General features: G+C 39.4%; 2 protein-coding genes across 2 annotated transcripts in view; one reads left to right on the top strand and one right to left on the bottom strand.

Moving 5' to 3' along the window:
* The window catches only part of LOC138041479 (probable DNA double-strand break repair Rad50 ATPase), an 8,920-nt gene extending 8,542 nt beyond the window's left edge, over window positions 1-378 (bottom strand). Inside the window, 2 exon segments of the mRNA XM_068887230.1 lie at window positions 1-70; window positions 73-378. The exon segment at window positions 1-70 is cut by the window's left edge and continues 783 nt beyond it. Of these exon segments, the coding sequence (XP_068743331.1) occupies window positions 1-70; window positions 73-378 (376 nt within the window).
* Window positions 379-2,906: 2,528 nt separating this feature from the next.
* Window positions 2,907-12,500, top strand: part of LOC138043422 (rab9 effector protein with kelch motifs-like) — a 12,371-nt gene continuing 2,777 nt past the window's right edge. Inside the window, exons 1-5 of the mRNA XM_068889684.1 lie at window positions 2,907-3,183; window positions 5,183-5,335; window positions 8,104-8,262; window positions 11,048-11,197; window positions 12,007-12,159. Coding sequence (XP_068745785.1) covers window positions 2,970-3,183; window positions 5,183-5,335; window positions 8,104-8,262; window positions 11,048-11,197; window positions 12,007-12,159 — 829 coding nt within the window. The 5' untranslated portion in view covers window positions 2,907-2,969. The remainder of the gene's footprint in view (window positions 3,184-5,182; window positions 5,336-8,103; window positions 8,263-11,047; window positions 11,198-12,006; window positions 12,160-12,500) is intronic.

Raw genomic sequence — 12,500 nt, 5'->3', positions numbered from 1 at the left:
TGGCAGAAGGTGGTCTTTTGACTAGCGGGTTATCAGACTTTGATATCTACGATATCACATTAGAGTGGTACGGTCTCTCTGTGGTTCAGGATACAACGGTTTTCTCCTGGGATTGCTGTGAGGATTTCTGTTTGCAGCGTTTGCCGAAGAAGAACCAGACATTGCTGAACGTGTTCGAAACTTCGGTACATCAGGAAGAGTAGAGTTATCTTTGTTCACAGATTTAAGTTTTTTTGTAGCAGTCTTCGATGCTTCTCGCTCCTTCATCCACTGGCTTAGTTTTTCACGAAGTACCTTAACTTTTGAAGCTGTTTCTTCTTTATTTTTGCCTGTTCTGCTAAGTGATTTTGTCTTAAGTTTCTTCACTTGTAACGACATATAATCTTTATCTCTTACTGTGGTGACCAATAATTCCGCCATCTTGTTTTCAAGGATAAATTGAGAGGTTACCAATTGAGTACAATTAGAAAGCCCAAAACCTCACTTTCTGGGGAGGAGTAACTACTTCAGAGACAAAAACCTAAAACGTATTTAATAATACACAAAAATGGGCGGAAATTGGGTTTTATCAAGCCATTTAGACAGGAGAAGTAAGTTAGTTCTTTATCAAAAAGTATTTCCTAAAAGCACTCTTATATCTCATTTAATCATTTGGAATACTGTTCTGTCACCACCCCCTCCTCAAGGTCATTAACACGTCTTTATTTGCATAGTTATCTCGAATTTTCGGTAACTACTTGGTGTAGGCACTCGTATAGTGGTCCGGAGTAGTCACTCATATAGTGGTCCCAGGGAGCGTACTTCACTATACTTAATCATCCCTAGCCGTAACTAAGCATCCCTAGCCGTACCTAGGCATCCCTAACCGTACTTAAGCATCCTTAATCATCCTTAGCCGTACTTAAGCATCCCTAAGCATACTTAAGCATCCTTAATCATTCCTAGCCGTACGTAAGCATTCCTAACCGTACTTAAGCATCCCTAACCGTACTTAAGCATCCTTAATCATCCCTAGCCGTACTTAAGCATCCCTAAGCGTACTTAGGCATCTTTCTTCATCCCTAGCCGTACTTAAGCATCCTTAATCATCCCTAGCCGTACCTAAGCATCCCTAGCTGTACTTAAGCATCCCTAAGCGTACTTAAGCATCCTTCTTCATCCCTAGCCGTACTTAAGCATCCTTGAAAGGAAAAGCAAAGACAGGCCTACACGGATTCCCAATGTGGTTTTTGTGGTTGCGTCGCATTTTCAGAGCCTTCAAATTATAGTTTTGCTCTTACAAGCATGTGGTTTAGAGATTTACCTCTTTTGTAAGATATGATCGGAGGATTTGTAAAAATTGTTTTCAGCAGAGGCTGGTTTTCTATGAAACTCCAGTTTTCCATCACGATTTATTTAAGTTTCTTTACCGCAGGGTGGTATGTAGTGACAAAAGGCAATATTCTCTCAGCAGTTTTATGTTTTTGCGGATTAAGAGCCGATTGTCTAGAGTCAAAGGTGACCTCTGACGGGGAACTTTCTATATAGGGATGCTTGAAGATGCTTAAGTACGGTTAGGGATGCTTAAGTACCGCTAGGGATGATTAAGGATGCTTAAGTACGGTTAGAGATGCTTAGGTACGGCTAGGGATGAAGAAGGATGCTTAAGTACGCTTTGGGATACTTAAGTACGGCTAGGGATGATTAAGGATGCTTAAGTACGGTTAGGGATGATTAAGGATACTTAAGTACGGTTAGGGATGCTAAAGTACGGCTAAGGATGATTAAGGATCCTTAAGTACGGATAGGGATGCTTAGGTACGGCTAGGGATGAAGAAGGATGCTTAAGTACGGTTAGGGATGATTAAGGATGCTTAAGTACGCTTAGGGATGCTTAAGTACGGCTAGGGATGATTAAGGATGCTTAAGAATGGTTAGGGATGCTTAAGTACGACTAGGGATGAAGAAGGATGCTTAAGTACGCTTAGAGATGTTTAGGTACGGCTAGGGATGAAGAAGGATGCTTAAGTACGGTTAGGGATGATTAAGGATACTTAAGTACGGTTAGGGATGCTAAAGTACGGCTAAGGATGATTAAGGATCCTTAAGTACGGATAGGGATGCTTAAATACGGCTAGGGATGATTAAGGATGCTTAAGTACGGTTAGGGATGATTAAGGATGCTTAAGTACGCTTAGGGATGCTTAAGTACGGCTAGGGATGATTAAGGATGCTTAAGTATGGTTAGGGATGCTTAAGTACGACTAGGGATGAAGAAGGATGCTTAAGTACGCTTAGGGATGCTTAAGTACGCTAAAGGTTCCTTAAGTACGGTTAGGGATGATTAAGGATGCTTACGTACGGTCAGGGATGATTAAGGATGCTTAAGTACGGTTAGGGATGCTTTATATATACGGCTAGGGATGAAGAAGGATGCTTAAGTACGCTTAGAGATGCTTAAGTACGGCTAGGGATGATTAAGGATGCTTAAGTATGGTTAGGGATGCTTACGTACGGCTAGGGATGAAGAAGGATGCTTAAGTACTCTTAGGGATGCTTAAGTACGCTAAAGGTTGCTTAAGTACGGTTAGGGATGATTAAGGATGCTTAAGTACGGTTAGGGATGCTTAGGTACGGCTAGGGATGAAGAAGGATGCTTAAGTACGCTTAGGGATGCTTTAAGTACGGCTAGGGATGATTAAGGATGCTTAAGTACGGATAGGGATGTTTAGGTACGGCTAGGGATGAAGAAGGATGCGTAAGTAGGCTTAGGGATGCTTAAGTACGCTTTAGTAGGCTTAGGGATGCTTAAGTAAAGTTAGGGATGCTTAGGTACGGCTAGGCATGATTACGCATGAGTAAGTACGCCACCTGGGACCAGTATATGAGTGACTACACCGGACCACTATATGAGTGCCTACACCAAGTAGTTCTCGGATTTTCTTTCGACCCATAGAAAACCATAGAAAGTACTGAATTTTAGGAAACAAATGGAGATTCTTCCGATCCTAGAGGCAAAGAATTCTCCAAAACCAAATTTATGGTACGCTCTTTCTCCTGAAGGAGAAGGTCCTTGCATTAGAGTCGGTCATACATGCACCTATTTCGCTGAAGGCCAAGAGAGAAACCAACAAAGGCGTGTTATGGTAATTGGAGGAGCAAATCCTGATGGATCTTTCGCCGATGTACATGTGCTGAGTCTAGGTCAGATGACTATATTCGTTTTTGCAAATTGATTTTAGGGCTATCGTCAGGTGAGAAGTGGCTGTGGCAGAGGTTTATTCAGTTGGCCTTTCACCCGTTGTCAAGTAACTAGCTTAATAAATCCTTTCAAATTGGAGGTGCATGACAATGAAGAGCCTGCAAACTAGTGGTACACTTTGTCGATGAACAACCCAGATTACTCGCTCACTCACTCACTCACAGTCTTCATTAACATGTCTCAGGTGTTCTATCTCCTCAATGCGCAATTAAATTGGGGACATATTCAGGCCAGAACACAATACCTTGAACTGTGTCCCCTGCTCTTATCAAATAGTGTATGGGTTCTTTAACATTACACAGAGTTGAAAGTCTGACCATTTAACCCATAATTTGACTCCCAGGGGTTCCCCATTGACGCGTACAATTGTCTGGTGTTAGACAGTCTGGCCGGTTTAGGCCGGTTTGGACGCCAAAGGGTTAATGGGGACATAGTTTTTCAGTGAGTGATTAACCCATTGACTCTCAGGGGTTCCCCATTCACGAGTAAAATCATCTGGCATTAGACAGAGTAAAATACTAAGTATGGCCAGTTTAGGCAGGTTTGGACGCCAAAGGGTTAAGTATGAAATTACCAAGGCTGCACTTTAAAGACCTCACAACCTCCTGCGTGCTAGTCTGATGCTCAACCAACTGAGCCATGTGGTCCGTGGTTAGATAAACAACCTAGCTCCCTAGGATTTCTCATAGCTTATAGGTAAAGCATCCAACTGATATTACCAAGGATGTTAAGGTTAAATCCTACCAAGAACTCTCTTAGTTTCAGTTGTTGTTTCACTCATTACCAAAGAACTTACATAATTATCATTAATCCCAGCAAAATGGTCAAACATTTTTTGTCTTTCCTGGCCATTTGTATACTCGAGTTGCCTAACATAATCTTTACACGCAACTTATGTGTCTGTCATGTCATTCATTTGGCCGTGTTAGTTGGAACTAAAGAAAGTACTAGCATTTTATTGGTTTTGTTACATGTACGGCTGTAGCTCCTATTGATATCCACTAGATTGTGATTAATTTGGCCCCAATTGTTCAAAAGGCTGGATAATTTTTTACAGTAGATCAGTCACTATCCAGAGTAAACAAAAATATACTCCATGTTAAATGTTAGCTTAGGTTTTTGTTGAGTGCCTTTACCTTGATCTGCTCGGAGTGGATATTCTCTGTCAAGCAAATACTGATGTCTTTGTGCCACAGATTGAAATTGTTGGATAGTGACTTCAGTGTGTACTGGATAAAGTTATCTCATCTTTGCACATTTGGGGCCTGCTGGACTACCCTCTCTACCTTTTGAACAACTGAGGCCTGGTTTTAAAATGGAATGAATGACATCATATAAGGTGCGTCCTCTATCTGAGACACATTTGGGCAAACATTTTTTAGCTTGCATCTGCCTTCTCTCACCTGCTCTATCAGCTACTCTTTCTGCACCCCCATCTCCCCACATCCTCGGAGGCACTGGTACAGATACCAGTCCTCCACCATTACAGCTTCTGATGGCACACCCTAGCGGTCAATGGGCAATCTCCACCCTCCACACTACTTTGAGGACTATCTACTGTCATAGAATGCCCTCTTGAGCCCCTGTTTTCTTTTCTTATGACAGTTGTACCATTAGGCATTGTTGTTGTGTTAATTCATGATATTACCTAATTAGTGAACCAAATGCACCTTGGCAAGCAGACTCTGCTGGACACCACGCACTGGTGGTTCAATTGGTTGAGCGCACCGGTGCACGCACCCGGTGGCTGTATTTACCAATGCGCCTTTGCTCTAGTGATGTTATTCTCACTGTAGATAATCTGTCCTCTTTTCTCAGATTGTGTTTCTGTTGACTGGCGATAATTCAAGACATCAATGAGCAAAACATTAATTAATATGATGCTTTATTAGCATAACTTCATGTCATTTATTTTTATTGCTATTTATGCTTTACTTTTAGATAAATTCCTTTGGAGCTGCCCAGAATGGGAGGGTTTCTCTAGTCGCTATGAACATTCAGCATTTATACCTAGCTGCTGTCAAAATAAAGTTTATGTATTTGGTGGAGCCCAACAGGCAACAAACTTGAATGATGTCCAGGCCCTTGACCTAGGTACTTTACACACTTTAAACTAGTTCTGATTTTATGGTTTCTAATAAGAATCCAGAAATAATGGTACATTACAAAGTGCAGACATTGTTTCTTGCCCTCGACAAACTATGGTGGCATTATTTAAATGAAGAATCAGTCTCTTTACACAGTTTAAAATACAACACGAGAATGAGATTTAGGAGTGATATAATAAGATGTGACATTAGTGAGACACCCATAGGGAAATTTCTGAAGTTAATGCTTACGTCACACCGAGATGTTGGGTGCCCAGGAACGTGAGGGCTGTAATGGCCAACCTCAAGACCAAGTAGTTAAGAACAACCAAAGCCTGGCCTACCCGCAACCCAGTGTCCAGCCCTACCCACCAAACCTAGTGCCAGGACTCCATCACACTGATTCAGAACTGGAAGAACAGTGGAGAACCTACTATGTACAGTGCAGCTCAGAGATAAGCAAACCAAAATATATGCAAAAAACATGCATACGCGAAACGCTTAAACTCTTAAAAAATAAACGCGGATTCACATCAACACATATGCAAAGAGGCTCATTAGCATTTATGAGCTCTCCTATTGTCTTTCATCTGTTGTCTAATGTCTTTGTTTACCCTCAATCGTTTCCAGTGTAGTGAATGAAAATAATTTGCGTGTTCGCTGGTCAGTGCGTCATTAAAAGAGCAAAAAATATGTCCATATGCTTATTCTAATGGCACAAAGTTCTTCTGGCTGGTTATTTGAGCCAAAAAAATCATCAAGTTTACTTTTGGTGAAGTATAAACCTATTATCGGCAAACGGCACACAAAAACCTTTTTAACATATACCATACACAATTTTAGGCGCATCAAAAGAAATGCGTATACGCCTATTGTCTGCGTTAATTTTGCATCTGCGTTCGCTTATCTTCAAGTGGCATTGTACATGTAGTTAACATGTCAAGTAATTTTACAAAGGGGAGATGAGGGAGGGGACAAAAGAAAATACATGTGAGCTATACAAAACACCCCGTACACTGACTCGACGAGCTCATGCAAGGGCGCACTTTTAAACTGTATCTGGATATGGCTGACCCAATGAATGCCGGAACACCCTGACATCACACCCAGAGCAGTAAAGCAACACCTGAAAATGCCAGAATGCTAATGGCCCGTCAAATTCATGCCAAGCAATGAGTACACTTGCTTCTTGTCATTGACTGAGTTAATTAAATTATTAAATAATTATCTCTTTATTAATCCTTATAACATAAACAGCAAAGGATTCAACAATAAGAGTTCCAGAGCATTATCATGTAATGAACTTTAGAGCCAAGGGGCTGTGGAGCTCATATAGGTACCATGTTTGTGAATTGCATGATAACAATAGGTATTATTATTTTGACCATCAAGAAGCGGCTGCAATTTGTGCCTGTATATGCTTCCAGTCCACTGGGGGTAAATTGATCATTGTAAAGCGCCTTTGAGACTTGTGATAAAGGGGCTATATAAATGCACCACTTTACTTTACTTTACTTTTACACCCAATCTGAGTTGGATCGTCTATATCCTAGACAATCTGAGTCGGGTCAAGATGACCATCTTCGCCATGTTATGGTAACTAATTACCAGCAGAAAGATAATAACCTCGCTATTTCAACGAAACACAATTTAATCAACTGTAAACAACTGGATACAACTTAACTCGAGCTAGCGAATGCTCTTAGTACAATGGCACTACAATTAACTAAATACTTCTCTATGCTAATCTGACCACAGGCAAAGCACTGTCCTTTTCTTTGGCAAAATCTCCTGAAGACTTCTTTCACAGTATCGCACTACACGGAAACCAACTGTGGACTTGACAGCAGAATGTCAGAATCACACACGAATGGGAAAATCCCTTCACTTGTCACTTGTCACACAATATCACTTGGAAATTACAAACAGGGAACAAAGTCCCGAGTCACAACAACAACAACCACTGACTGAATAGAGAGCTGCTTATATAGCTATCCGAAGAGAGTCTAGAAGCTTCCATAAGTTACCATTTACAGCTATTACAATAAGCTCTATTTTTAAACTATTTTGAAACTGATGAGTCACAGTTCTAGAAAATTCCTAAAACAACACATTGCATTACATTGACCTTTCTGAACTTTCCAGGTAATTCCAATCCTTGTAACAGCTAATACAGGTCGTGTCACCGGAAGGCAGGTCACACAAAAGGCAAAGTAATAAACCTTCCTCATTCTTAAAGTAGGCACACAAACATGGCAGTTTCTGCACCCTCTGATTTGGATCAACTTGACCTGTCTTTACGAAAGTTGATCCATCTCACCAGAAGTCCGGATCGCAAGTTACAAACTTAAGATAACATGTGCATAGGGAGGGTAGAAAATCTTGACAGTTTGGCTCCATTTCATTGACACAAGTCAACCCATCGATCTGCCAACATTTTCTACTGTTTCTCATTGGCATTCTTGCTCTTGCAAACTGACCTCTTGTAACATGTACCGACTTGTGGAGAGATGGGTCGAGTCGGGTAGAGTCCGATAGACAACTCAATTCAAGTCAATCCATCAACATTTTCTACCTTCCCTATTTGCAATCTTGTTAAGTTTTGTAAGTCTCTCAAAAGCCGACTTCCTGTAAGACAGATCAACTTTTAGAGAGGCAGGTTGACGCCTCATAAACACAAGTGGATAGGGTCAAGTGCATGCGCCATAATCCAACTCAGATTATATGTATTGGACAACCCTCCATTTGACTGAATTAATTTTATTCAATATTTAGAAAAGGGCTGTTGGAAAGCAGTGAAGACGAGTGGAAGTTCACCATCTCCAAGAACATGTCACTCCATGGCATCAGTCGGCAATAAGTTGTATATCTTTGGAGGGGGATTAAATGGTCCTGATCCTGTTCCAGATACCACAGTTCATGTATTTGATGCTGGTGAGATGAGATGATAACAAAAAAAAGTACATTATAAATGTTAAAGTAATATTTTCTAGCCATATGTAAGACAGTAAATCGAGGTTATAAGCAAACACACTGGCAGAAATGTTCATGTTTCTTCAAAGAAGGCATTCTTATGTGGTCATGTATATTATATACTGTGGTTCAAAATTTCCCTTGGTTTAAAATTTTTCAAACCAGTTTAATTATGATTTTTCTCTGTCTAATATTCATTATCATAATCTGACACAAATGCAAAAAGTCAGAATTGAACTAGTTTGAAGAATTTTGAACCAAATATAAAATTGAGCCATAACCTATGCAACACCCAAACAAGAAAAAGAAAGAAAAGAGCAGCAGAATGAATGTCCAAAGAAAGCTAGAAAGCTTACAACTTTACAAGACCTCCTAAATAACAGGAAGTACATGTTGTATAAGTGTAAATTCCTAAAGGTCAAGCAATAAACATATACAATGTACCACAAGACCCAAATTTTTGAAAACAACCAAAGTGTGTTATTGATTTTGCTGAGCCAATTCAGTTCAGACAGCTGGTTTACTAGCTTGGTGGGTGGCAGGTACAAAATGCAGGTCACAGGGCACAGGTCACAGGTCATTGTAGAAAGTATCCTAAACATTCATAAATGCTAACCTTAGGCCTAAAAACTTTTCTTTAGGCCTAATTAGGCCTAAAATTAGCTTTTATGAATGTTTAGGATACTTTTCTTTAGGCCTAATGTGACCTGTGCCCTGTGACCTGGGTTTTGTACCTGACGCTTGGTGAGACAAAGAATACATGTAGACTTATTTCTGAACATTGCTGTTGAACCTTGCATGGGACCCTGAGTCACCAAAGTAATTGATGTCAATCAGCCAGTCCAGTGTATTGAAAAAAGAAAGGTGCTAGGATAGAATCAATCATAACGTGAAAATGGAAAGTTATTAAATTGCATTCCTCATTTTCAGTGTGAACCCTAACCTCCCTCAAGATAATGGAGAATTATTCTTTGAAAATTCTTAAGAGCTTGGCAAAAAATATATGTTGAGGCATTTTCCTAGTGGTTTGGATCAGTAGCACATTACATGTGTACAATCAGAGTGACACAAACTCCTTCCCAAATATCTTCTTTATTATAAGCCGTACATTTGTAAGATTTCACACAAATAAGGGTAACATGTTTGTCAATAAATATGCAAAGTTTCGTGAATATTCACTGCACTCTTATTTTTGGCGAAATTTTTGTTTGACAAAATTGATTAAAAATATGGCCGTCACGCGTAACATTTACCCAGATGAAATGTTGTTCGATAAAAATATATCTAGACCAAAACGCCCATTATCGTTTGGAAAAATCTTAAAATTACAAGGACCAAACATACTTTCAACCTAATAACTCAACTTTTCTAAAACTAGAATCTGTATGGTTAAAATTCCAAAAAAGTACCTCGTAGTTAGGGCGTCACGATACTGCTCTGAACTTCTGCAGTTAAAATTAAGGTTCCCAGACAAGTTACAAAACCGAGGTGAAAAATAAAAATACCACCGCAGACGGCGTTCTCACTTTCTGGGGACTCTTTCCTGAAAATATGAACAATCTAGGACCATTCGCTCCAACGCAAGAAGAAAAAGTCTGAATCTCAAGCCTTGTGAAACGCTCCATGGCTTGATATGCCATTAAAAGCATCAACGAAAGTCAAACTCTTCCCAAATGCCCGCAATGGATCCAAAACCTTCGGATTGCCGACACAAATGAATCTCATCTCAAAACGAATGTTCATGAGCATTTGCACGTAAAAATATAAAGTAAGTAGCTCGCAAGAAGAGTTTTTCTAAATCTTAAGCCTTGTGAAACGCTTCTCCATGAGTCTCCTATTACATGTAGGATTTTCTCGCGAGAAAGACAGCGAAACAACATGACCATTTCGCCATGATTTCGGGCAATTCCTTCCATGAAACATCAACATGTGCCCTTGGTAACCTCCCAAGAAGGTTCCAGAAGCTGTTTGTTACGTAACAACTCCAAAAATAGCCGTGAAAACCTCAAGAAAAGCACGTGTTTTAAATGCAAATGTCCCTTCGGGTTGGGTCACGTTCGTTACGCCAGATGGTTTTCAATGGACACAATGGAGCATGAGAATAAAGCAGAATCAATGAGAAGATGGAGAAAAGAACAAAAGGAAAAAAAAGGCTATCAACAAAGCCCACTACGAAAAAAACAGAAAAAAGCTGATATGTTACCCTAAAGTGTGTAAAATGTACTAGTTTTAGGATGCGCAATGTATTATGGGTAAAAACTAAGATTGCTGACTTGGCAAAAAACTTTGGATTATATGATTGTTTCCTATTAATGGCGATTTTGCTGTGATAATTACGAAGTGTTAATATGAATTTGGACAGATTACTAGATATTTTACAAAATTAAGAGGCCGCAAAGCATCATGGGTATAACTTAAAATGTTGTCTACAAAGCTAAAACCAAGCAAAACATAATTATTTCGGCTCTTAGTGTGTTTTACTGTGCAAATTAAAGTGTTATCATGACTTTGGAGAAATTTGTAGAAATTTTGCATTTTTGATATATGTTACACAATTGTACGTGTCTATTGTGCTACTGATCTTTGGTTATACAGAAACTCATCAAACTTCAAGGCAAATTATTTTCCTCATACAGGGAAGCATCATACTAAGCTTTGTGAACACAACTACATGTATGATCTCTCAATATCCCTGACAATATTTTCCCAGATATATAAATGTTTGTCTGTTGTTTTGTTTTTGCAGAGGATAATTGTTGGAACCAACCAGAAGTTACTGGGCATCCACCATGCTCTAGGCATGGTCATGTATCTGTTGCCATAGGAACAGACATTTACATTCATGGAGGAATGTCTGGAAGAGACATGTTTAATGATCTTTACAGATTTAATACTGGTGCGTGGGTTTGAGTGTTGATCATGTGCAGTGGTGGGTGGGATTTCAGTGTTTTACACGTGATTGTAATACAGACAGACCTATAAGCCTGGCCTGGCCTTCTTTTTGCATTTTCAAAGTAACTGAACCTAAGTTTGATGCTGAATTGAATTATTACTCAGATGCCAACCATTTACCTTGACCAATACAGCCTAGATAAGTACCAACAGGAGTAAAGTACCAGTAACTATAGGGGCCTCTCTGATTATGTTCTTTCCTCATTAGCATTTCTCTGATTTGAACCCGATATACCGCGTAATTTCAGAGCAATGATGCTTTGAAAATTCAAAATTTTACAAACAATGTATGGGATAATTAGTGCTTTTGCCAAGCAATAATTTATCAGTTTTTGATGGCTAACAACTGGAGCATCGTCAAAACCCATCATAAAGGCTTAAAACTGGAGGTTTAGGTTTACATTTACTTTTTTAAGTCAATTTGTAATTTAAGCATGATGCCCTTCATATGTAATATATACAATACACAAATCTGATGCAAATATTGTATGTGACTTTGTCAGCATTCAAGTGTTAATGTACACTAGGTATTTTGGTGATTCAAGACATTGTAACAGGGAAGATCAGAAGAAACGTTTATGTAAATGAAGGAAAATATGTAGAGGATATAGAAATCGATGGATAAAACGTTTATTTTGTTTTCCCATCATGAAGTATTAATGAGTTTTATAAGTTCATGAAACAAGAGGTAAACAATGTTGTCAGCAAAGACTCCGATATAGAATGAATGACACTAAATCTCTCCTGTTGCAGATAATCTCTCTTGGAGCAAATTAGAAACAAGTGGCGAAGCACCATCATCAAGAACAGCTCATGCAGCAGCATGTGTGGGGAAACTAATATATATTCACGGTGGAATGAGTTCTGTGGGCGCTGCACTTGATGACCTATATTCGTTGAATACTGGTAAGTGTTTTTGATAGTTTTATAATTGCAGTAAATTTTGCTATTCATTTGTACATGTAGGTAGAACTGGGCTGAAAATAGAGGGTAAGGGAGGCGCGAATCTGAAATTTTGGTGATACGGTAGCTCCAATCTTCATCGAAGTTTTGGGACACTTGTACCTTTTTTACTGTAGTTGTGCCGTCCTAATCTGTTGTCGCCAACTTTTTCTTCCCAAGTCCTGTCCCCTTACTCCTCCTGACAGATTTCCAACAGGTTGCCTAGAATGACGTTCACATTGAATGGGAGGAGTTAGTGGGGTCATCCAAGAACTGGCTGATATTTATCATGTCATAGATCATGT

This window comes from Montipora capricornis, chromosome 3 (assembly GCF_036669925.1).
Source record: "Montipora capricornis isolate CH-2021 chromosome 3, ASM3666992v2, whole genome shotgun sequence".
NCBI lineage: Eukaryota > Metazoa > Cnidaria > Anthozoa > Scleractinia > Acroporidae > Montipora > Montipora capricornis.
The sequence above is the reverse complement of the archived record's forward strand: the minus strand, read 5'-3'. Positions and strand labels throughout refer to the sequence as shown.